The sequence below is a fragment of the Pleurodeles waltl genome, chromosome 3_1 (assembly GCF_031143425.1).
Source record: "Pleurodeles waltl isolate 20211129_DDA chromosome 3_1, aPleWal1.hap1.20221129, whole genome shotgun sequence".
NCBI classification, from domain to species: Eukaryota; Metazoa; Chordata; class Amphibia; order Caudata; family Salamandridae; genus Pleurodeles; species Pleurodeles waltl.
Genome location: NC_090440.1, coordinates 1,630,457,091 through 1,630,484,170, shown reverse-complemented (window position 1 = coordinate 1,630,484,170; position 27,080 = coordinate 1,630,457,091). Strand labels below are relative to the sequence as shown.

Genomic DNA, 27,080 nt, shown 5'->3' with positions numbered 1-27,080 from the left:
GGGAACTATTGGTTTGGGGTAGTATTCTGGTTCTAAAATAGGAGTATTAGTTCATAAATAACCTGATGGTTTATCAAGTATGGCTTTAAAGCACTACTAAAAAAGGTGATCAGCATTGCCGATGCTACTATTTATGTCCACACCCAAGATGGTGATACTCCGAGAAGACTTGAAAAGGTCTCTGAATCCCTACAAAAAACACTTACTTAGAAACTCTGAATTACCTTTTGATAGTGATGCAGAGGTCTCTGAGGAATGTGTTCTCATAGCACAGTGGTTCCCAACATGTGGCCCAGGGATCAGTTGGGGGTCCACGGAGCCTCCTCAGGGGGCACATGACTAAATTAAATAATATTAATAAAGTGTTCATAAATAAGGGGCTTCATGTACATTTGAACATTTTAAAACATACTGTAAATGTCAAGGAATTTGAAATTGGAGGCCAAAAATGTACTTAGTATCCTCAGATTGATTTGTGTGTTCGGTGCAGGTGCATCAAACAGAATATAGTATGAATGATGTGTGGCTTCAATAGAATTTAGAAAAGCTCCAACCTGCCTATTAAAATTGTAATTTTTTATTTATATTTGTTTGCAAATTACATAAAATGTGTTTGATGGAATGCTTGTTTCTGTATTTCTTGTGTATTGTTTTGCGGTTCAAATCATTCCCCTTTGGGAGGGGGGCGGATTCCAGTAATGATTCTATGGAGGTCCCCAGGTTCCAATAATGATAAAGAGGGGGACCAAAGAAGTCAAAAGTTTGAGAACCACTGACATGGAACATACTTCAGCACCTTCACGATTGCCCGAACGTTCCTATTGGCCCTTGAAGACCTTGGATGGCTTTCATTGACTGATGCCCACAGTGAATAATGTAGCAGCCCTTACAGTTGCTGGGAAATCTGTGGGTCTTTGCCAGAGTGTTCCTAATCTTCATGATAGTGTTCCACTGAACCTCTGTGGTTCCAGTTGAATAAGTTTGATAGCCCATCATTTTTGCTTACATTGATAATTGCTGTCCATGTGGATAGATTGGAAACCAAATGATGATGTAGGGCTGGGCTTGTCAGTATAGTTCGATGTATATCTGGGGCCAAATAAGGGTGCGTCCTGGCTCCCATTTTAGACTATTTGTGCTTCTTTGATTTAGATGAGTAATTGAGGGGATTTCCCCTGCAAAGTTTAGTGTTGAGCATGTGCCTGCTCTTTATTGAATCCTTTGATTGATATTTTGAACAGAACAAGTTACGAGCTTATATTTGAGTGAATGAATGAATTAATCTTTACTGCCTGATTTATTAAAATAATTACAACATACTAAAATAATGAAAGTGAAAAATATAAAATAAACAGCAAGAAATACCCTTCAGGTGCCAAAGCTGATGCCTAACCACAGCACCTTCTATATAAATACAGTAAAATACTATAAAGCCCAGAAAATCCCCCCCACCCTGGGGTCCCCAGATGTTAAACACAAGCTGTTACACAAGTACCCGTAATACAACCTTCTGCGGGCACCAACTAATTGTTCGGCTGTTGACCCAGACCTGTTTCCAACATTCCCCGGAACCAGCGCAACAAGATACGCACTAGCCAGGGAACTGCTGTGCATAAAGGGCCTCTCTCAGCTCGTCATCTAGGGCCGTTGGGTGACAGAGAGGGATGGCTTGGGTGGCAGGAGCTATCTTGTCAAAGGCGTTTCTTTAAGGGCCCCCTTCCCTCCACGGGTACCCTTGCTAGTTTGACTCCTTGCCTGGCGTAAGGCTAAACATAGCTTGTGAAAGAATCTTCCAAAACGGGCAAGTTCCATGGGGACAACTGCGGTAAAGATAAGGCTTAGAGTTTCGTTACATGTTCTCACCCCCTGTTTCAAGAAGAGAGGTTTTAACAGGAGGCGCCGTTCAGACGCCAAGCAAGCGCAACAAGCATACAAGATGTTTTATCGATTTAGTATGGTATTTACACAGAGTGCATTCATGCATGTGCCCTTGTGCAATTTTCCACTTCCACCGATAATCCCAGGCAGGTAAGGTTAAAAGGCACATCTGCAGGATGTTCTGGAACGCTCGCTCTCCTAGAGGTGCTTTTAGATAGGGCTTGCCTTTAGTGGTTGCATACGATTCATACAAACCACCAGCTCCATGATTACCCCTAACAATTAAAATATCTTTGGCTCTAGAAGCTTGCATGCCAAGCTCTTTCAGTTTTTTCTTCAATTCCACTTTCGTGATAGCAGGGTCTGTAGAATAGGAAGGGGCCAGATTGAACTGTTCCTCGGCCTTTGTCAGATAGATGGCCCAACTACTTGTTTTATTTTTTTAAATGACTTGCAAAGCCCCCCTGAGGCTTCATGCCTCTGCCCTGCTGACACTTTGATAAAACGTTATCATATCCATTTTACACATCACATCCATGCATATCATATCTAGTTCCAAACGTATCCCTGCATGCCTTTTTGGTCTGGGGATCTTGAGTATCCTTTTGTAGGCTCTCATCTGGGCATTCTTTAGAGTGGCTATCAATTTGCCAGAAAAGCCAAATGGACGTAAGTGATTGAGAGTAACAGTTTTACTCCTGTCATCCTCCCTAAAAGCTCAAATGTGGATGCCATAAGCCGTTGATGGAGTTTTGCTAATGCGTGGGAGATTTTTAATGCTTATGTTTGTATACAAATTAAGTACAGAATAATACCATTCACAGCTCCATAATGCACTTTATACCAGCCAGTAGCTAGGGCACTGTTGACCATTTGTAATATGCTGCACAAATGTAAATATAGCTATTGTTCTGAAATAAACCAAATCTGCAAACTATTAACACTGCAGGCAAGGCAATACAGCGAACGGTTCATAACACTAAGGCACTACAGCCACATAGGCATCATGGCATGTGAATGCTTCGTCCATGTAGTATGTGTCAAGTTGTAGCACCTGTCCTCTGTTACAATAATGATAGTGTAATCCAAGACAATAAAACGGTGGCCTTCTGAAGGGCGAAGATGTGTTCTAGAGTATTATACAAATGGATTGCATGTTAGGACGTGCTAAGGTAAAACATCTAGTCTTTTCATACTGTCACATATGAGTCTTCAAAGCAGTTAGAGTATATTAATGTGCAGGAGGTTGAAATACGACCACTTTAGCTAGGGACCAGGAAGCATGTCTAACCTCTCGTATAAAGTAGGTCAGTCTTTTTAATCTGCTTTGCAGATGACTGGATCTGCCCCCAATCAAAGCCTATCTGGGCTATTTGAAAATGGCCTGCCTTTACTGACATACCGGGCCCTCTAGTAGTAGTTGGTGTAAGAAAAGGCAATCAGATGGAAGAAGCCTTAACAAACAAGAGAGGCCATAAATGCTTGTTGTAATAATCCCCCAGTTAAAACGAGGACAGTCTTGCTCATCACAATGCAAGAAGGTGTAAGTTAAGAAATTAGTCAGACTCAAAGTTAGTCATTTTTTGTTTTCCTCCAGGTTGTGTGTCTCGACAGTTTAAAGAATTTATTGTTTGGATTTTTGGGAACGGTAGTCCTGGGCTTCTGAAGTTGTGAATCAGGAGATATGTTGTATAGTTGTCTTTTTATTCCTAACGCTGCTTACAATCTTGACAGTAAAAGCGGCTTGGCGTGGTGTCTGTACATATGATAATGCAGGGTTTCAGGAGAAACACAGTAAATGCAGTATCTTGTGGCATGCCAGTGCTTTAAACCTCATGTTCAATTTCTTGACTTCCATGGAGATGTTTAAAATTGATATGTCCTCATTCCTCAGCAATCTGGACTGAAATCTAAGAATTCTTTGTGTATCCTTAAAAATTGTGTCTGTAAGCGAAAACTGGGATTGTCATGATTTTTTTTTAAGCCGTAAAAAACAGTCAGTCACCTAGAGTTCATCTTAAATTATTTGAACAAGTGTTTTGCAGACCAGTTGCTCCTGAGAAAGCATGTTTAAAGGACATATGCCCCAATCTGGGATTTTAGTGATTTATTGACAGTGAGCCTGGTTTGCCTAACATATTTACATTGCTGTTTTTTGTAAAAATATAAAAATATTTGTACATTTAATTTTCAGAACTATTTTTATACTTGTACTAATACTATAACACAAAATAGGAATATATTTCAGTGTTTTGTGGTAGAATATGAATTGGAAAAGTGACATTGTAAACTCTTATAATTATATCATCAGGTTGGAAATGTAGATTGACATTTTAGTATTGTGAACGGGCAGGAAGTCAGAGGGGCAAAAATTCAACATTGACACCTGCTCCTGTGTTGACGTCTTATTCCTTGAGCGGTCTTTGAAATCTGCTCCCATCGTTTGTTTTATACAGAATTGAAATGTGCCCTTAAACTAGATATATTTTCTTTGAGTCAGTAGTACTCTGCTTTATTTTGAACAGGTAATGGCAGCCTCAGTGCAGTGCAGCATCAAGTGAGCCAACTGCTGGGAGAGCTGCTAGGAGGAATGAACTATGCAAGGATATCTGTGATGACGCCCTATTATTATACCATAGGTGAGTTCTGACCGACCATGCTTCAGATGACCACTGATGGAATTGACACTGTGCCTCCAGAAAATAAGAAGAGATCACTGTTGTTTTAGGGTGATTTACTTTTCTAAGACGTGGTTAAAAAGGTACTCAGGCAATGAAAAGATGTCAACTGATAAATCCGCTGCCCAGTGTATCCCGGCCTAGCCTGATAGTTCACAGTGCCTAAGCGTGGAGTAGTGTGAAGTACAAGCTGAGAAAAATTTTCACCAGTTGTAGTTTATCACTTGTTGGAAAACTGATTGTGGCATAATTGGTAACTCCAGAGTTAAGTCTCTCTCCAACCAAGCACAGTAAACTTTTTACATTATAATTCAAGTTGACTGTCACTGAAAAGGGGTTAATATGCTGTGAGACTGTTCTCATAGCTGACTGGAATAGATTTGTCATTCACTCTAAAAGAGACAGAAAAGCAACACATTCCACACGATGAGTGTACTACAACATCTTACCTTTTGTGTAATTCTTGAAATAGTGACATTTTTTTACGAGTGGGGAAAAGAACGTGAACTTGGTAGGAAATGGAGACCTGCATAAAATGGCAACGCAGATGTGGAGGAAAACTCTGATTTAAAATTGTCATCTGAGTCTGGAACTTCATTTATTGATTAAATAATGTGTGAGCCACAAAGAATCAGCAAATGGATCACCCTAACCTCTGCAGTGTAGGCAAGCTATTTGAGGCGAGGGAGAACACATCTAGGTGCCTTGGTAACATCATGGCTCAAGCGACCTTCAGAAAATGACATTACTTCCCCTCTGAGGTACCAGGGGTCTTCACGTCTTGCCTGGGATGCCTGCATCTACTAAGCAGATTTAGTAAGAGTAGGAAAATATGACATTTACAAGTAACCATAGTCACGTAATGTAAAGAGCAATGTATTTCAATTTCGAACAGACTGTTTATATAGTTCATAGATAGCTTAGGTCTCGTTCACCAGGCACTCCAAATCGGGTAAGTCTTCCAGTTCAAGCCCTTTCCCCATCCCCACAGTACTTGTACACCTTGGCTCCTCCTCTTCTTGGTGCTTCCAGACCAACAACTGTTTCCGTGCTGTTAGATAGAGCTTTGCCCACCTATAGGCACAATGGTCTCTCCTTGTAGGGCAGACAAAAAGAGACCGGGATGCATATAGGAATTGAAGGGCAACATGGCACCCTTGATGACTGGGTGACTATAGGAGCAAGCCCCTCTTCATATGTCACATGGTGCTTTTCCCACAATTTGAAATATTCATAAAAGCTAGAAGTACAGGGTGAGTAGACACATTGAAAGCTTTAAGTTTTATGGGTTTTTTTCCTGAGACAATAGGTCTCAGATAAAAGAATAATATTTTTAGGCCTGACGAAAGCCAGGGACCCATAGTAGCCTATAATAAAATGCTGAAACGTGTCAACACCAGAAAGGGTTAGGGTCATTATACCCCACTACGTCTGTTTTTCTCTATACCATGGGCAACCATTAGTAAAGGGATACTTGGGTGTTACAAAGGTATTTGCATTTTTCAGAAGACCCCAGTAGGAAAATATCTCCTATGCTCCCTGGAATATGGTTGAGCCCATCCTAATTTATAGTTCCCAGGATGAGACTTGATGATGAAGCATGTCACAAACAGAGTGGGTGAGTGTCTTTAACAAAAAGTATTGAGACTTTCCGTGGGTTGCCTTTCATTGTTTTCATCTTGATACCAATTGGAAATCCTTTTGATCATATGTTGTGGAATACTTTTGTGATGAATAATTGATTAGGGAAACAGTATCTTATATTATGGAATTTCTTTCTATCCTCCTTGGTCATAACATTGTTTTTAATGATCGGATTCAGATACTTTGAGAATAGTAAACAGACAACTTCTTATACATGAATTTGTTATTTAGCACAATCATGAGTAAGCACATTGTTGTAAAAACGTAGACACCCATGATGTATTTCTTTATATAAGAAAGATCGCAGGTTGTAGTCTGAAGGGTCAGATGTCATGGGCCTAGATGAAGATCGGTGTCACTAAGGTTCTGCTTTTTATTGTCCATCCAAGAGTTGAAATTGTGAAAGCGTTCTCTTGAATGTAGCTCTGATTTGTAATCGGTCCATCTCACCAGCATGCATTTGCATTCTTTCATTTCGTGTTCGCCAGTCGGCAACATCAGTGGAGAATTTCAGGGTTGGAGCAGCAGGGAGGGGGTTGAATATGTTTAAGGTTCAAAGATGTTTAATCCTACAGAGTGGCCTGGTGCTGTCCATTCAGTGCCCTTTGCATATTTTGTGAGAGGAAAAATAAGCAGTCACATAGCCTTTTTGTTGTTTTACAAGCGGAAGTGCCTCGTCACTGATTGGTGAAGTATGTGGGGTTGTGTACAGCTCTGCCAAGTTCAACGCATCTTGCGTTAGACTAACGCATTTCAGTGTGGTGCTCCTCATCACTGCAATAAAATGCAAAGCTGCGTATTTATAGGGCCTCCTGAAGCTGTGGAGCCAGCGTGCTAGAATTAACATTAAACAAAACAGCGTGTCGTCTGCGCTGCTTGGCAGCCACAGAGAGTGACTGACAGGGACTGACTGCTGCAGGCCTGGGAGATGGCTCAACGGCGCTCCCGAGCTCCATTCGGCATTCACGTGACACGATGGCATTACGGAGACTGAAACAATGTGTCCCACATTGCCAGGGCTGAGACAGGGCTCGTTATATAGTGCGGGCCGCCCGCGGCACGACATTAGCTAGCAGCAGTTATCAGTTTCGTAAAGCTTGGCGGGGTGAATCTCGCACCGCCGGCCAAGATGGTGCATCTCACATAGGGGTCCGCTCGAGTCAGGCCACAGTTGGACCGCGGCCGCTGCAGTGCAAGAGTTAACTGGTGCAGCAGCCTCTCATCGTGATGCCGTTCGAGACTGGACCACGGACGTGGCCGTCGGAGTCGAGTTTTGTGTCTACAGCCTCTCATGACGCAGGCCCGCGGTAACCCTCGCTCTGCCAGACCGTCACTGTCTAGTCTCAGGTACATTAAATCCAATGATTATCAGTGCTGAGAGCTCTGCTCACTGCTTGGCTTTCGTTGTTGTTGGATGCATTTAACTAGACCCTCTCTGTGTCCGGTGCCCCTGACTGTGCCACCAGTTCGGTCCCTGGTGGTGCTCAGTGAGTAGGGCCAGCAACTCTAGCCCACACGTCGTGACCCCATCCTCATTGGCAGTGCACTGTGTGACACAAGGTCAGCGTCATTGACTGGCAACAAGATGTTTTTAATTTTCATTCAGAATCCTGCTGGCCTGGCCCCCAGGAAGTCATCGCTGCCGCCCCGGGGCTGCCGGAATGAATCGAAAGAAAACAGCTGCTCGAGTCTTGTCGACACGTGCTGCCCGCAAAACATTATCAATTCAGCAAACTCCTGCCAACTCGGCCCCCCGTGTGGTGCCAGAGAAGTGTGCATCAACCAGAAACGCAGCCTGAGAGTCAGTGTGAGACGTCATGGACACCCAAAGGAAGCGATATAAATCTGTAGTATTCGTGCCAGCATTTGATAGCATAAAACCTTATCATTCTAAAGACCAGCATAATGTGATAATACCATTTGACACTCTAAATGGCAAATAAGCTGTACACCTCATCAGTATACAAAAGACAGGGCTAAATAAAGCATGATTGAACTATACCGTAATGCTTGTAGGGACAACAAAGTCCATGTTGAGTCTCTGCTTCTAATTGTTGGAATAAGACGGGGGCAATATATAATGGGGCAAGTTGTTTCGTACTGAAAATAAACGCTGAGTACTAAAGCTGAGATTGCGAGGTGCAGCCACTTACAGACTACAGAAGCTCTGCTGACAAGTTCCCTTGCCTGCCTGTACAAGAACACGGGCCAAAGAAGCTCTCTGCCTCAGTCAGGCACTGCGCGGAGGACTTACCTTGATAGCAAAGGTGAGTCCAGCAAGCTGATCTGTGCAATAGGGGCGTTGTCTGTGAGAGTGTGGGAGCGGGGCTAAGATACTTTTAGAACTTCTAAATTCTCTGAAGGGTCTAATTGCTAATGTTCATGTCTTTACGTGCACTTCATTGTTCGGTTTAGCTCATGAGAAAGTGTCACTTTTAAGTGTGACACGTTTGGCAGTTGAATACCACTCATAGGTACACTGAAACCATTGAAATGTCACATATAGGCAATCTGAAAACTTGGCAGCAATGGGCGTTATGGAGCATGAGGCTCATTCCCAGGCAGGATGGCCTCTCACATCCTGTTTGGTACAGTCGGGTCTCGCAGTGCCCTTCCAATTCTGGTGCTTTGCAGCAATTTTAGGATCTTAGACTTTGTTGCTCAAATGGGTTTGAATTCTGATATTCATAGGTTTCCCTCGTCTTCATTGCTTGATTTTGCTTGCGAGATAGTGTCGCTCGTAGTCTTTGAAATGACACTGATAATTACATTGAAATTATGAAAATGTCAGACATAAGCAACCTGAAATCATGGCAGCTATTTGTGTATGGGTCAGTGATTGAATGCAGGAACGAGCAAGTGGTTGGGTGAATGGATAGATAAGCAAGGGCATGCATGGATGAATGACTGGCCCAGAACTGATTCATGTTTCTGTTGTCCTTCCTAAAAATGTTTTAGATTAAAAACAGTTTTATGGTATAGCTAAATGTTTTATAATAGTTTGTTATTTAAATTTAGGCTAAACTGTATTCATTCTTTTTTCCTGCAGATTTTGAGTGTGTTCTCGATAGAAACAAAAAACCCCTGCCATACATGGACAGAAATACACTTTTGGCTGATTTAGTAAAAACAAATTGGGGACCAGATAGTCGATCTATTACGAGCAGAGATCTTCCACCAGACGCCCAAAGGTTCATATTTTGTTTCCATGCTTGTTCAAGTATTGTTCTCCATTAAATGATAACTTGCTAAAACGTCTTGTAAACCAGGTTAATAGACAGTTTTACTTCTGTATTAAGTTGTTTTTTTCTTATTTTAAGCAGTTAGCTAAGGACAAAAAATAAGACAACCTCCAGTCTGTGCACCCACGGTGTCGCACTGTGGAAAGACACTGTAAAATGATCTGTGCGGGGTGCCTTATTGAGTGCAAAAAATATTTACGCTCAAGTGTTGAGTGAGTCGTACAGCGGTCAACATACCTGGTATACACATTAGAGCAGAGAAAAAGATCGTTCTTTAGTTATATTTATGAAGTGCCATAAGAACTACTTGTAGCATGCGAAAAATGCAATAAATATATAATCTAGACTAATGTAAAACCCAAATAAAGCTATTTATCTACATCCATGAAACTGGAGCTGCGCATGTAAAGCAATGGATGGTTTCATATAAAGTACGTTCTACAGTACCTATATTAGTGGTGTGCAAAACTTGTGTACTTTGCTGTAGTGTAATTACGCAAAACTACTGCAAAATTAAGCAAAATGAATCTCTCACTTTAAATTTCCCGAACAATTATTTTGGGTAACAATTAAACTCAATAATATAATTTCAAGATGATTTCTGGTTGCTTATATCCAAAATACTGCTACTCATGTTTGGATTTATACTTTTGCGGTCAGAATCTGCCCGAACCATCCTCTCAGGTTAAAATTCTACCTGAAATGTTTGACGACTGCTTGCCTTAAAGAAACTGCCAGCTGCATTCAGAACACTGCTGCTTGCATTCAAATTTGTAGTTCTGCACTAAAAAGTGACACAAATGGATCACTCTAGTAAAAATAAATCTCCCTGAAATATTTGACGATGGCAAGTATTAATGGAACTACCACTCGTGTTAAAAACACTGCTGCTCACACTCAAAAATTACCAGAATGGCACATCTCTCATTACAGTTCCTCCTCGAACCACACTCTTATTACACAACGTGGCGTAATCTCTTTAATTGTGCGTCAATTCCATTACGGAAAATTATTAAACATATGCCAATTTTTGTATGTAAAATTCTGTGCAGGCCCTAATGTATAGTAGACACTTTGTGAACCTGAGGTTTGCTATCATACCAGTTACCATTACGAGGCCTCAGTTCTACTTTAAAATATGGATTTTCCTCCCAGCTCTCAATACCATCATAAACATTCATTCACTCTTTGCAAAGCATTTAAAATGGCACAAGTGAATAAGACAATCTTTCACTAACTGTCTTATTCACTTAATATGGTTTAACATGTCAAACTCCAGCAACATTCTTCTGTGTTTCAAGAAGGGTTCGTTTGTTATTTGGATGTTGCCCATATTGAATCCATTGTAGGGACTGCCTCATAATTATTCTCACCTGTGATTTTCTGCTATCCCAATGGCTTGTTTCCCCTTCCAGTTCTCGATTTTCTGTGTAGGCCTTTTAAAATCAATAATATTAAAGCTGCAAATCATTCAGTCATGTATACCTGTGCACTATCACACTTACAAACTGTTTCTTTGTAAGACACCCTGTTATTAACTTAAAAGGCTGAGTTGCTACATTTCAACCCTGCTTGCTTCCCTTTTCTTGCTAAAGGATGGGCGCAGGCAATTTCACATGGGGACAGTGCTAAACTCTGACAACCCAGCAGCTTTTTCAGAGGCATGTTGTGAACATTACTACAATTTTCAGCAAGAAGGCTCAATGAGTTGAACGCTGACCACTAAAGTAGACTGTGATTTGCAGCTCCCATGATCAAATCCCATATGGTCAACCCTACCTTCTTTCCTTTACAATTCAGTAGATTGAAGGCTTATACATTTGTAAAAGTAATACCCGTCATTTACAGCAAAGGCATGGGTGTGAAGTAAAAAATATATGAAAAAAAATTTAACATCCAAGAAAAATAGCAAACCTTTGTATTGAGACAATGTTATAGTTGCAGCTTGTTCTACTTGAGAAAAAACAATCTGGTAGGTCAAAAAAAACATTATTTCCTGTAGAATGTTTTGGGAATTAAACTGTTATATGGTCATATGTTCATTTAATAATACAGAAGGTAAAACATTCTCACTGAGCTTTAACAGTATTGAAACTCATCTACATTTTCGCACAATGAAAAATATGTTTTTCATCCATAGTCAAATTGCTGTGTTTTTCCCAGTCCTGATGTGCAGATACAATTGCTTTTTATCCCTATGAATCTTGCGCCTCAAAGTTATCAAGTTATTGGTACCAGAGCAAAGAGAAGAACATTTTATACAGGTTTGAGAATGATATGAGTTTCGCGTTTCATCAGTTTAGTGTCAAACGCACTATTTCTTGACATCACAATGAAGATAAGTTTCTTGGAATCTGTCCTTGTTTGTTAGCCATGGTTTGGAACAAAATGTAGTACTTTATATATCTTTGATCTATATTGATAACATTCTGTCAACCAGGGTAAAGTAAATTGTACAACATGCCTCTGAATGGCTTCAGAGATGCTTAACTTTGAAACTACATTAGATGCAGTCCCATCATACCTTGGCTGAGAAAGATAATGTTAACAGACATTTGATCCTTAAACAAAAAGCTTGATTGAATGCTTGAATTAATCTCAGCCACTGACTGTTGCTGAAGGCTGAGTTCCAGTCTGTTGTTTTTCATCCAAACACCTCTGTGGACAATAACCAGTGATATGTAAATCTTCCCTGATCCTGGTCCAATGTGCCACTCTAGACACAGAGACCAGCCATTTGCAATATAGCTTTGATCTTGCTCCAGTAAGAACAGCCCAGCACTACCTGACAGTCCAGGTCCCCTCCAGAAGGGGGAACACCAGCAGCCCCCAGGCCGGTTTAGGCTGACTTAAACCCCATCAGTGAGGTATATCCTGTGATCTGTGGCGCAACAAGCATTTGGCCAATATTTGGGCATGCCCATGACACAAAAGACTGCTACTGCAACACATTTATGTACCGGATGCGTGCATTTATTTCAGCAACTAGTGATCACCTGGGCTCCAAGCCAGTCTGTTGTTTTTTGTCCACTGGCTTCTCAGTTAGGGTTGGACTGTGCATATTGGAGCAGGACTAAGATTGATATTTATATGCCTGGCTTCGTCCGAGTGGCACAGTGGGCAAAATATGACAAGACACATCATAAGTCTGAACCATACATTATGAATGTCAGACACATCTCAAGACCTGATTTGTTGACACTTAACATACTCCATTAAACTTATATAAATCAGGCACAGCCTGAGCAAATGTAACATTTAAAAAAAAATTGTAAGAGATCCGCAATTTGAATAAATTGCAACTTGATTACATTTCCTTTCAATCAGTGTTAAGTACAAAAGACACAGGGTAGTCATTTAAAATAAACTCTTATATATATCATTATTACCAAGTGGCGGTCTCCACTGTGTAGTTATAGTTAGGATAGAGTTTCCATAGGAAATTCATTTTTTGTGTTGTGAAGAACGTTGGTGCAGTTTGACGAATCTCCACAAAACTTTGCAAAAAAGTGCTACTTTTTTACTAGTTTGTGCATGGAAATTTTGGGGTGATCGTGAAGCGGAGGCTGACACAAAAAGGAGCCCCAAAACAGGTTATCACCATTAATTTTTCCATAGGAACTTTAGACACAGCTACAGCCTAAATCGCAGAATGGATTTACACCAAATTTGGCAGAAAGCTAGATCTTGGTCCAGAAAGAGAGCTCTTTGTGATTTGGTATAAAGTCCCAATCCGAAAAAAAAACGGACATAAGGGGGCAGGGTAGGGATACCCTGACCTCCCTAGGCCTGGCGGTTGGGACCCCGCCTGTGTCCAAAAACGTTTTAAAAACAAAAAATAAATGTGCACCAATTTTTTAAAAAAAGAAACGCGCGGTCTCCAGCACTTGCGTGCGGTGGGCCACGACCTTGGTGGACAAGGCATTAATGTTTTTTGGGGGGAGGAGGGCTGCACGTGGCCTCCCTCTGCAGACCGATTTCAACCCCGGGGACCCAATCCCTAGGAGCCCAATGTCTTTTTTTTAGGGGGATGAGGGGAACACACAGCTATCCTTGGGGTTCCCATCCACCGGTCCCAATGTCTTCTTTTAAGGGGAGGGGGGCATGCAGCTGCCCGTTCAGGGCCGCCTGCAGCCCTGGGAATCCCATCCCCCAGGGTCGGCTCACTAGCTATGCTCCGAGGAGGCCCCCCCAGGAACATAGAGGTTTCCCTGCCCTCAGCTGTGTAGGCAGGGAAACCCATGTTTGCCCCATGTGGCCAGGCCCTGCGCAGTCACCATGGACGAACAAAGGCCCTGCGCAATGTAGGGTTGGCTGCCTTAATGGGGTTAGCCAATGGGGCCTGGTAGAGGGGTTGGACTTAAGTATGGTAATTAAATATTACTTACAATTTTTTTAAAAACTCCTAGAAATTCACTGAAAAAAATATATTAGAGTTAAGTAAAATTAGACATGCACTGCTAATTACCCGATACATTACATCACTCATGACATCTTCTATGACATTATTGATAATATCACTGCAGTATTTGCAGTGAAAGTATTGATGAAAAAACTGTGCATGTCGGGGAGTGTTACTTGAGATAACTGCAACTATAACTGGTGAATCTCAGTGTTATTTAGAGTTTTAAATGTTACATTATTACTGAAAATTTCGCTTATCTATAACATTACTTCAACCTTTGTGTGTGTGTGTGTGTGTGTATATATATATATATATATATATGTTCGATAGCATGTGTAGCTGCAGATACACATGCTTTGCACATCCCACCATCTAGTGTTGGGCTCGGAGTGTTACAAGTTGTTTTTCTTCGAAGAAGTCTTTTCGAGTCACGAGATCGAGGGACTCCTCCCCTTTTGGCTCCATTGCGCATGGGAGTCGACTCCATGTTAGATTGTTTTTTTTTTCTGCCATCGGGTTCGGACGTGTTCCTTTTTGCTCCGTGTTTCGGGTCGGAAAGTTAGTTAGAATCTCAGAAAAATCGTCGGTATTGTTTGCGTTCGGTATCGGGTTAGTTACAACAGATCGACACCGACTTTTGAAGAGCTCCGGTGGCCCTTTGGGGTTTTTTCGATCCCCGTCGGGGCCTGGTCGGCCCGGCCACGTGTCTCTTCAAGGCTGATGGAACGGACCCCATTCCGCTTCTGCCCAAAATGTCACAACAAGTATCCGTATACAGATCAGCACCTGGTCTGTAACTTGTGTTTGTCTCCAGAGCACAGAGAAGATACTTGTGAAGCCTGTCGAGCTTTTCGGTCGAGGAAGACATTAAGGGACAGAAGAGCGAGAAGACTGCAGGTGGCGTCGGCGCCGACAGGACAAAGGCATTTGGAGGAGGAAGAAGAAACCTTCTCCATCCAGGAGTCAGACTCGGACGAGCTCGATCCCGAAGAAACGCCTAAAACCGTGAGTAAGACGTTGAAACATAAAACTCACGAGAAGACCACAAAAGCCCAGGGGACGCCACCGCCAACAGACCATGGCTTAACCCGAGAAATAGGTGACCGATCATCAGAACCGAAAAAAGGGCACGCTTGTGTCAAAGTCATCCGACTCAGGTCGAGATACCGGCACACAGCAATCTCGGGCCCGAGACAGCGGCTCCGAGCAAGTTCGGCACCGAGACAGTGGCACTGAAACGGGTCGGCACCGAGAGACCACGACCCCGAAAATAAAGAAAGTTTCGTCGGAGCCCAAAAGGGCGACCGAAAAGGTTTCGATTCCGAAACATCCAGCCTCTGAACCTAAAACAGGTTCCTACACAGAGGAACAGGGATTGTCCTCCCAAATGCAAGGACATAAGTTCGTACAAGAACTAGAATCAATGGAGCCAGACTACACTCAAAGGAGGCTCCACATTCAAAAGGACACAGGGAAAATAAGCACTCTTGCCCCAATTAAAATGAAAAGAAGACTTGCCTTTCAAGAAAAGGACAAGAAGCCACAGGCAAAGGTGGCAAGACAAACAACTCCGCCACCATCTCCACCACCATCAATGCACACATCACCGGTAGCCACTCCACCACTGATGCAATCCCCGACTCATACTGCAATGAGTCAAGATGATCCCGACGCATGGGACCTTTATGATGCGCCGGTATCAGATAACAGCCCAGACTGTTACCCAGCGAGACCGTCGCCACCTGAGGACAGTACATCCTACACGCAGGTGGTCTCAAGGGCAGCTGCTTTTCATAACGTCACCTTGCATGCAGAACCGATTGAGGATGACTTTTTGTTTAATACACTATCCTCCACTCATAGCCAATACCAGAGCTTACCTATGCTACCTGGAATGCTAAAACACTCCAAACAGGTATTTCAGGAGCCTGTGAAAGGCAGGGCCATAACTCCAAGGGTGGAGAAAAAGTACAAGCCACCGCCAACAGACCCTGTGTATATTACGCAGCAATTAACACCAGACTCTGTGGTTGTAGGGGCAGCTCGCAAGAGAGCAAACTCACACCTCGGGAGACGCACCACCTCCAGACAAGGAGAGTCGCAAATTCGACGCTGCAGGGAAAATGGTTGCAGCACAAGCAGCAAACCAATGGCGCATTGCCAACTCACAAGCACTTCTGGCAAGATATGATAGGGCTCATTGGGACGAAATGCAGCATTTCATAGAACACTTACCCAAAGAGTTCCAGAAAAGGGCACAACAAGTGGTGGAGGAAGGACAAAGTATCTCAAATAATCAGATACGGTCAGCTATGGATGCAGCAGATACAGCCGCAAGAACAGTAAATACTGCAGTAACAATAAGGAGACACGCATGGTTGCGTACGTCAGGATTCAAGCCGGAAATACAACAAGCCGTGCTGAATATGCCTTTTAATGGACAGCAGTTGTTTGGGCCGGAGGTGGACACTGCTATCGAGAAACTTAAAAAAGACACTGATACGGCAAAAGCCATGGGCGCACTCTACTCCCCACAGAGCAGAGGCACATTTCGCAAAACACAATTTAGAGAGGGGTTTCGAGGTCAACCTACAGAACCCACAACCTCACAAGCAAGGCCCACTTATCAAAGCCAATATCAGCGGGGAAGTTTTCGGGGACAATATAGAGGGGGACAATTCCAAAAAAATAGCGGGAAGTTCCAAAGCCCCAAAACTCCTCAAAATAAGCAGTGACTTCCAAGTCACAAATCCTCAACACATAACACCTGTGGGGGGGAGACTAAGCAATTTTTACAAACATTGGGAGGAGATAACAACAGACACTTGGGTACTGGCAATTATCCAGCATGGTTATTGCATAGAATTTGTCAAATTCCCTCCAAACGTCCCACTGAAAACACACAATATGTCGAAACAACACATAGATCTTCTAGGACTAGAGGTCCAAGCATTGCTACAAAAAGGAGCAATAGAATTAGTACCAATTCAACAGAAAGGAACAGGAGTTTACTCTCTGTACTTTCTCATACCCAAAAAGGACAAAACACTGAGACCTATATTAGATCTGAGAACATTAAATACCTACATCAAATCAGACCACTTTCACATGGTGACATTACAAGGCGTAATCCCACTGCTCAGACAACAAGACTACATGACAACACTAGACCTAAAAGATGCATATTTCCATATACCAATACATCCTTCACACAGAAAGTACCTAAGATTTGTATTCCAAGGGGTACACTACCAATTCAAAGTGTTGCCATTCGGAATAACTACTGCGCCAAGAGTTTTTACAAAATGCCTGGCAGTAGTAGCTGAGCATATCAGAAGGCAGCAAATACATGTGTTCCCGTACCTAGACGATTGGTTAATCAAAACCAACACACTAGAACAGTGTTCACAACACACAAACTACGTCATAGAAATCCTACACAAACTAGGTTTCTCAATCAACTACACAAAGTCACACCTTCAGCCGTGTCAGACAGAGCAATACTTAGGGGCAACAATCGACACAGCAAGAGCGATTGCCACTCCAAGTCCACAAAGAGTACAAGCATTTCACAATGTAATACAGGTCATGTATCCAAACCAAAGGATACAAGTCAAAATAGTAATGAAACTCCTAGGCATGATGTCCTAAACGCAAGATTGCACATGCGGCCCTTACAACAGTGCCTAGCATCACAATGGTCACAGGCACAGGGTCAACTTCTAGATCTAGTGTTGATAGACCGCCAAACATACACCTCGCTTCAATGGTGGAACAATATAAATCTAAACCAAGGGCGGCCTTTTCAAGACCCAGTGCCTCAATTCGTAATAACTACAGATGCCTCCATGATAGGGTGGGGAGCACACATCAATCAACACAGCATTCAGGGACAATGGAACTCTCGGCAAAAACAGTTTCACATAAATCACCTAGAACTATTGGCAGTATTTCTAGCGTTAAAAGCATTTCAACCAATAATAAGCCACAAACACATTCTTGTCAAAACAGACAACATGACAACGATGTATTACCTAAACAAACAGGGAGGGACACTCAACACAGTTATGTCTCCTGACACAAAAAATATGGCATTGGGCGATACACAACCACATTCGCCTAATAGCACAGTTCATTCCAGGGATTCAGAATCAGTTAGCAGACAATCTCTCTCGGGATCACCAACAGATCCACGAATGGGAGATTCACCCCCAAGTACTACATACGTACTTCCAAAATTGGGGGACACCGCAAATAGACCTATTTGCAACAAAAGAAAACGCAAAATGCCAAAACTTCGCATCCAGGTACCCACAAGATCAGTCTCTGGGCAATGCATTATGGATGAGTTGGTCAGGGATATTTGCATACGCTTTTCCCCCTCTCCCACTCCTTCCATATCTAGTAAACAAGTTGAGTCAAAACAAACTCAAACTCATACTCATAGCACCAACTTGGGCAAGACAAACTTGGTACACAACACTACTAGACCTCTCAGTAGTACCTCATACCAAACTACCAAACAGACCAGATCTGTTAACTCAACACAATCAACAGATCAGACACTCCAATCCAGCATCGCTGAATCTAGCAATTTGGCTCCTGAGGTCTTAGAGTTTGGACACTTAGACCTTACACAAGAATGTATGGAAGTCATAAAACAAGCTAGGAAACCAACCACTAGACATTGCTATGCAAATAAGTGGAAAAGGTTTGTTTATTATTGCCATAATAATCAAATTCAACCTTTACACGCATCTGCTAAAGACATCGTAAGCTACTTGCTACATTTGCAAAAGTCAAAACTAGCTTTTTCATCCATTAAGATGCATCTTACCGCAATTTCAGCTTACCTGAAAATTACCCACTCAACTTCACTGTTTAGAATACCAGTCATTAAAGCCTTTATGGAAGGCCTAAAAAGAATTATACCACCAAGAACACCACCAGTTCCTTCATGGAACCTCAACATTGTCTTAACACGACTCATGGGGCCACCTTTTGAGCCCATGCACTCATGTGAAATGCAATATTTAACATGGAAAGTTGCATTTCTAATTGCCATCACATCTCTAAGAAGAGTAAGTGAAATCCAAGCATTTACCATACAAGAACCATTTATTCAAATACACAAGCATAAAGTAGTTCTACGGACAAATCCAAAATTCTTACCAAAAGTCATATCACCGTTCCACTTGAATCAAACAGTAGAACTACCATTGTTCTTCCCACAACCAGATTCTGTAGCTGAAAGAGCACTACATACATTAGACATTAAAAGAGCGTTAATGTACTACATTGACAGAACCAAACAAATTCGGAAAACAAAACAATTACTTGTTGCTTTCCAACAACCTTATTTAGGAAATCCAATTTCCAAACAAGGCATTGCTAGATGGATAGTTAAATGTATTCAAACCTGTTATCTTAAAGCAAAAAGACAACTGCCTATTACACCAAAAGCACACTCAACTAGAAAGAAGGGTGCTACTATGGCCTTTCTAGGAAACATTCCAATGACTAAAATATGTAAGGCAGCCACATGGTCTACGCCTCATACGTTTACCAAACACTATTGTGTTGATGTGCTAACAGCACAACAAGCCACAGTAGGCCAGGCAGTACTACGAACTTTGTTTCAAACAACTTCAACTCCTACAGGCTGAACCGCCGCTTTTGGGGAGATAACTGCTTACTAGTCTATGCAAAGCATGTGTATCTGCAGCTACACATGCCATCGAACGGAAAATGTCACTTACCCAGTGTACATCTGTTCGTGGCATGAGACGCTGCAGATTCACATGTGCCCACCCGCCTCCCCGGGAGCCTGTAGCCGTTTCGAAGTTAATCTTGAACATTTGTAAATTTGTAAATATATAACCTTAAACTACATCATGTACATACATGTTTACTCCATTGCATGGGCACTATTACTGTAATACACAACTCCTACCTCACCCTCTGCGGGGAAAACAATCTAACATGGAGTCGACGCCCATGCGCAATGGAGCCGAAAGGGGAGGAGTCCCTCGATCTCGTGACTCGAAAAGACTTCTTCGAAGAAAAACAACTTGTAACACTCCGAGCCCAACACTAGATGGCAGGATGTGCAAAGCATGTGAATCTGCAGCGTCTCATGCCACGAACAGATGTACACTGGGTAAGTGACATTTTCCATACATATATATACATATATATATATATATTTTTTTTTTTCAACAGCTATACTTATCTCAAGAAACTATAACTTGTGCCGTAACGTAACTATAATTCGCGCCCCTGCCATCGACAGTCTGCTCATCAATAATTTTATTGCAGTTATATTATGTATGATTTCATAGAAGATGTCATTACTGATATAATATGTGGGGTAAGTAGCAGGACCACAGGGTGATGCTCTGCTTCCTGACAAGGAGAATAAGTAAATAAATGCCTAAGGAAATAGAGTAATGGTCAGTGCGGCCAAGCACTAATGCTTCACCTATTCCATAGGTCTCCTCTCCCGATATGATAGAGCTGACTGGTTAGAGATGGAGGGGTAACTCCTGCATCTGAAAGAAGGAGAAAGAACTTGTTGAGGAGGGGGAAAGTCTTCTCCAACACTACCATTAGTTGTACCTTGGATTCAGTGTATATAGCAGCCAGAGGGTTGAAAACCGGTGTCATCCTCCAGCGCCAACTGTTGGGTTTGTGTGTGTGGTTTCAAGCTGGAACAGCACCTTGTCATACTGCTGCTTGAAGGGAAACACCTATTAGGACTACAGGTTGATATCATGCTTGAAACAGTTAAGGGTATGAAAACAGCCAAGGTGATGGGTCCCCTCAAGGTTGCTTCTGGCTGGGGCTCCTTATGGAAACAGGAGGCAAGAGGTGGGTCTAAGCCACTTCCCCAGAACAAACCCAGTCCTGCCATTGGCAGCACCAGGGTTATCAACAATAGGGTGGCAGAAGTTTAGCATGGGACTCATTTAGTTTCAGTGGCTCCAAAAGCAGAGGCAGAGGCACTCCTGGTAAGGGAGACTATCTCCAGAAACTGACTTGCCTCAAAACCGATCACACTACACCTGTCAGAGGTAGACTTAAAGGGTTTCTTCCCCATCGGGAGGAAATCATTACAGACCAATGGTTTCTATTCATCATCAAGCACGGCGACCACAAGGAGTGCATTTCAACTTTGCCAAACATTCCACCTCGTACTCCTACCTTTGGCCCAGAACATTTCTTGCTACTACACAAAGAAGTTCAGGTGCTCTTACTCTAAGGAGCCATAGAGCCAGTGCCCTGTCAAAACCAGGGCAATTCCCTATTCTTCCTCATTCCCAAGAAGGATGGCTCTCCCAGACCAATCCTCGACCTCTGGCCTCTCAACAGATACATCCTGTCATAACATTTCCACATGGTCACTCTACAGGATATTGTTCCTCTGCTGCAGCAAGGCGACCTCATGGCCAAACTAGACCTGAAGCACTCCTACTTTCACATCCCAATTTATATAGCTCATCGTTGCTACCTATGTTTCATGGTAGGTGGTCAGCACTGCCAGTTGACATCCGCATGGCCCCAATGGTCTTCATCAAGTGTGAGTGGTGGTAGCTACTCACCTCCAAAGGGGAGGAAATTACATCTTCCTCTAGCTAGACGACTGGATGATCAGGCACGCAAGCAGACAAGAATGCCTAGCCCACTGCAGCCTGCACTTTCCCTCCTCCACAACCTAGGCTTCACTGTCAGCACCTTAGAATCACATTTGGAACATCTCTAAGTCAAACCCTTCCTAGGGTCAGTCCTAAACACAGTTCTGGTTAAAGATTTCCGCAGAGCTCTAATGTTACAGGCTTCCCAACAGCTTCTACCTCTTTTTCATCCACTCCGTCCACTTCAAGTCCTCATGGTAATGCTCTTTATGGGAATGATAGACTTAAGTATTCCTATAGTGCCCCACGCTAGACTCCATATGCATTTGCTTCAGGAGAGCCTTGCAGACCAGTGATCAATAGCTGGCTGATTTAGTGTTGACATTTCCAGCCCCCATCATTCCCTGTAGTGGTGCACAGCAAAAACCTGCTGCAGAGGAGGTACAGATCCAGTTCCAGAGGTGGCCAAAATACACCTCCAGTCGTCTGGTGAGCACACCTCAACAATATGACAGTCCAGAGCCTGTGGCCCCCTCATCACCAAGGGCTACACATCAACCACTTGGAACTGTTAGCCATTCATCTACCCCTCAAAGCCTTACTCCAGCAGACTTAAGGTAAGGTTGCCATTATGCCACAGACAACATGACCGCTATTTTCTATTTTTAAAAGCAAGGAGACACACAGTTCCCTCAACTGTTGGCCGAGGCGCAGTGCATCCTGCGCTGGGCCATCCATCATCATGTTCATCTCCTAGCAGAGTTTCTTCTGGGAGTTGACAATGACATTGAAGAGCTCCACAAGTCCACAAATGGGAACTCAACCTACAAGCTCTACTCCCGTACTTTTGGCTGTGGGGCACCCCACGAAAAGACCTTTTTACCACACACGAAAACATAACATTCTCAATCTTCAGTTTCCACACCGTAGTCCAGGGAAATGTCCAGACCAATGTTCAATGGATGAACTGGTATGGGGTTTTGGCGTGTACGCCTTTCCTCCTATCCCACTAATGCCATATGCGTGGTGAGGACACTGAGGCAAGCATCACTCACCCTCATTCTGATGGCTTCACTAAGGGCCAGAATGCCACGATTATCAACCCTTCTTGAAACATCCATTGTTTCTCAAGAGTTGCTCCACAATAGGCTGGACCTCCTCACACAAAACCATGGCGAATACGGACACCCAGACCCCATGGAGCTCAACCTGGTGATTTGGCTCCTGAGGCTCTAGAGTTTGGTTATTTTGGTCTAACTCCAGAGTGCATGGACATAGTCAGAGAAGTTAGTAGCCCGCTAGACTCACCTGTTATGTTGCTAAGTGGAAGTGGTTTGCTTTCTATTGTACTCCAAACCACATAAACCTTCCTGCACTTACAGTACAAGACGTTATTTATAACCTCCAACACCTTAAAAAGTCCCAGTCAGCCTACACATCAGTTCAGCTGCTTTTGCTGCATATGTGCAGAACAGTGAACATTCTTCTCTTCCGAATTGTGGTAATTAAAGCATTTATGTAGGCCTTAAACGTGACATTTTACAAAGGGTACTTCCAGCTCTGGTCTGGAGTCTTAATGTTGCCACACCTAAGGGGCCACCTTTCGAGCCACTGCATTCATACCCTTTGCAGTTTTTCTTGGAAAGGTGCCTTCCAGGTAGCCATCACGTCTCTTGAGTGCATCAGTGAACTATTGGCCCTCACATTGCTGGAACTCTTTTTTTCAGGTCCACAATGACCGGGTGATTCTTAGAGCCTATCCTAAATTCTTAGCCAAGAGGGTCTCCCCACTCCCCCTTAATCAGACAGTCAAGCTCCCAGTCTTTTTTCCTCGACCCAACTCTGTAGCTGACAGAGCACTCAGCACACTTGATGTCAAGCGTGCTCATATGTATTTCTGTAAAACGCAGCAATTATGTGTAGCCTTTTCACAGCCTCATGAAGGTCAGGTCATTACTAAGGAAGGGATTGCCAGGTGGATTGTTAAATGCGTCTACACCTGTTACACTAAAGCTACACTACCTTCCTGTCACGGGGCAATCACCACAAACAGAGTGCTACTATGGTTTTTCTGAGGAACACACCCTTATTGGATATTTGTAAAGTTGCCACGTGGTCCAATACACACACATTTTACAAAATGCTACTGTGAGGACATTCTTGCAAGGCAGCAAACTACGGTTGGTCAAACTGTCCTCCAGATCCTTTTTCAGACTTCTGCACCATCTACCAGATAGCTACCACGTAGGGGAGTACTGCTTTTCAGTCGGTGCAGAGCATGTGCGTCTTCAGCCACACATGCTATGAACTGACCGTGTTACCCTGTAAGGATCTTTTCATTGCATTTAGTGCTGTAGATTCACATGCGCCAACACCCCACACCCAGAAGTAACTGTTTGTTACAGATATCTTTCACTTTCATATTAAGCTTTTTCTACATGCATGGTCATTATTCTTGTTCTACTCACTACTTCATACCTTCTCTCATCCTTTGGACGAAAAACAATCTGACGATGGGGTCCGTCCCCAATGTGCATCCATGACCAGAGGATGAGTCACCGATACCTTGTGACTCGAAAGACTTCTTAGAAGAAAAAACAGTTGCAATCGTTCAAGCCCAACATTAGATGACAGAAGTATGCAGAGCATGTTAATCTACAGCACTACGTGCAACATACAGATGCTTACAGGGTGATATAATTCATAGACACACACATATGTTCACTGAAACAAACAAAGGTTAAAGTAACTTAGATGCAATAAAAATATCTATTTTTGTTTAAAAAAAAAAAAAAAAAATTCACTGAAAAATACCAAAGGTTAATGTAACATAAAAGTTAGCTGAATTTCTCAGTGACAAAGTTAACATTTTGAACTAAAAAACACAGAAATTCAGCAGTTATAGTTAGTAGCACTCACTTTAACCTGCACCCCCGTCATGCACTGCTTATTCCCTCACCCATGACATGTTCAGACATCATTTGACATCACTGATGACATCATCCAAACGTCACTTTCACACATATTGATCTCTATATCATCAGTGATGTCATAAATGATGCCATAGAACATCATAGAACATGTCATGAGTGAGGTCATAAGCAGTTTACAGCAGGGGCTCAAGTTATAGTTAGTGCTGCTAACTATAGCTAAGTTTCTGTGGGTGTTTTAGTTCAAAATGTTAACATTGTCACTGAGAAATTCACCTAACTATAACGTTATTTTAACCATTGGGTTTTTTTCAGTGAATGTATAAGTTTTTTTTTTTTAACAAAAACATTTTCATATTACATCTATCTATACCGTTACTTTAACCTTTGCTTTTTTCAGTGAGGTTTTAAAAAAAAAAAATGTTTTTATTTTTGTGAGTGTATGTATGGTAGAATGATTTTATAATATATGCTGTGTTCAGACATTTTGTAAAAATATTTTTTTATTGTTATTGTTCAGCTAGCAAAGTCTTTCTGAAATATGTGTGAATGTTAAACAGATATCAGGCAAGCAAAGTGTGTAAAATGTCACTGCTAAAAAGCACTGCAGCTAAAACGTGTAAAATATTAAATATATAAATGAAGTTAGAAACGAGGAAACAATTTACTTAAAACAAGGGCCAAATTTAGTGGAGGCTTCCAAAATGTCATCCATATTGTCGATGAAATCCAGAGTTGATCCAGCTTCCACAGATGACAGAACCTCAATGGCCTCGGTGAGCAAGCCAAAGGAACACACATGGTCAGTATCCTCAGCCACTGCCTGGGTAGTAGCATCCTGTACTGTAGTCGAGTAGGAAAGCTAGAAGTACAGAATCCTGGGGCTGCAGCATCCATATCATTATACAATGGCTCACTAAGGGCATCCTGAAGCAATGGCAGTCTTATAGGACACCGCCGAAAATGAATCCTCAACGGGTACATCAGTGGAACCATGTTCTAGAGTGTACCAATTGCATTACACACTCAAAAGGGCACCAAAGACAGCGGAACACAGACTACTCACAATATAACCATACTGTCCAGAAAGTCAAAGACCAGTTTACATTTAGTTCTTCTAGAAAACATACAGCAAAGTACTGTATCATGTGTTCATAATACAGCTGGACTTGTGGTAGTTCCATCGCCATGTGGCCTCGAGGTGGGACATCCATTACGAAGCAGCAGAAGTATAACCACAATAACACCAATCTGGAATGACACAAGTCGTATGCCTCCAAATACACTTGAAAATAAAAAATTGAATCACTCCGATAATAGTCTGGAACGTGCTGACCAAACCAGACCGAACTGCTTTAAAAAGTGCACAACACCCACAGTTGTAGACACATTAAAGCTGTGACTCACAAATCACCAAAATGCTGAGTAAAGTTGTTGTTTAACAAGGCTTGTATTTCAGAGGATGGCCTTGCAACTTGTAATTCAAACGTTTCACCGGCAGGTGTAAGCTCATGCTTTTGTGAAGCAATAGTGCTTTCTGCCTGTTCAGCTTGTCGAAATACCATTAAAGGTACGAATGGAAACTACAAACTAGCTACCCTAATCTCACGTGCAGGATGAAAGAGTACGTTATTACAGTAGGTCAGTGTTTGAGAACAGATACCACGTAGGGGACATCTGCTCTCATCCCACAACAGCCTTGATCATTCAGGATCGAATAACTTCCATTCAAAAGTAACTGAAACACTGAGCGAATCAAAGAAACTGGTACTCCCTTCAAGTAACCTGCAAAATCAACCACGGATGCATTTTAGGCTATGTGCAATGTCAACTGTTTACGTGTTATGAAGTGGCTTAGAGAAGTTTTGCATTTGTTTCCACTGAGAAAAAACTCTTTGTCCCCACTTACATATCTGTAATCGAAAGGTAATTCCCAAGCCTCATGTATAATGCTCCCCTAAAGCTTCATATCTGCTTACTGGAAAATGTTTCAAGCATGATGTGAACTGAAACATTGAAACTGATAGTGAGAAAACTCCATGTATTAGCCATACTGCTGATGGTGTTTCAGCTACTGTAAAAGGCAACTTCTCCATTTTTTCTGTGTTCAGCATTGTATATGTTGCTTCTTTCTGTGCCACTATTTGTTGTTTACGTGTCATATTGAAATGAATCAACAACTCTGTTGTGTTCATATGCTTCCAGGGCATGCTGTTCGATTTCAAGGCTTGTAATGTCCAACTTAACTGCATTACAGATTTAAGTTAACTTGCCCATGTTGTAAAAAAAAGGCATGTTATACTGTATATTATCAGTTTCAGAAGATACAATACTATGTAGTGTGTAAATACAAGTTGACAATGTATTAATTCCATTATCAACAGCCAATGCCTTTTCCAAATTAACCTGATCTATTTGCCTTAAACGGGCAGCAGCTTCAATTCGTGAAAGCGTCCAAGTTTCATTGTAAATAGCATAAAATAATCTTTTAGAATGTGGTGACCTATCAAGACATCTTGCAAATCCATCTCATTGGAGAGGGGAGAGAGGTGCTCTTTTACTGCAGATAAAGTGGAATGTTGCAACTACTGATGACATAACCTTCCCACGCTATAAGTTGTGACCACCCTTAGTGCTGTGACTGAATATAACAGAGGTCCAGTCTGTTT

At 42.3% G+C, this 27,080-nt stretch overlaps 1 protein-coding gene across 1 annotated transcript in view; it reads left to right on the top strand.

Annotated features, from left to right (window-relative positions):
- Positions 1-27,080, top strand: part of FASTKD1 (FAST kinase domains 1) — a 441,158-nt gene that overhangs the window by 323,249 nt on the left and 90,829 nt on the right. Inside the window, exons 12-13 of the mRNA XM_069225290.1 lie at positions 4,404-4,517; positions 9,250-9,391. Of these exons, the coding sequence (XP_069081391.1) occupies positions 4,404-4,517; positions 9,250-9,391 (256 nt within the window). The remainder of the gene's footprint in view (positions 1-4,403; positions 4,518-9,249; positions 9,392-27,080) is intronic.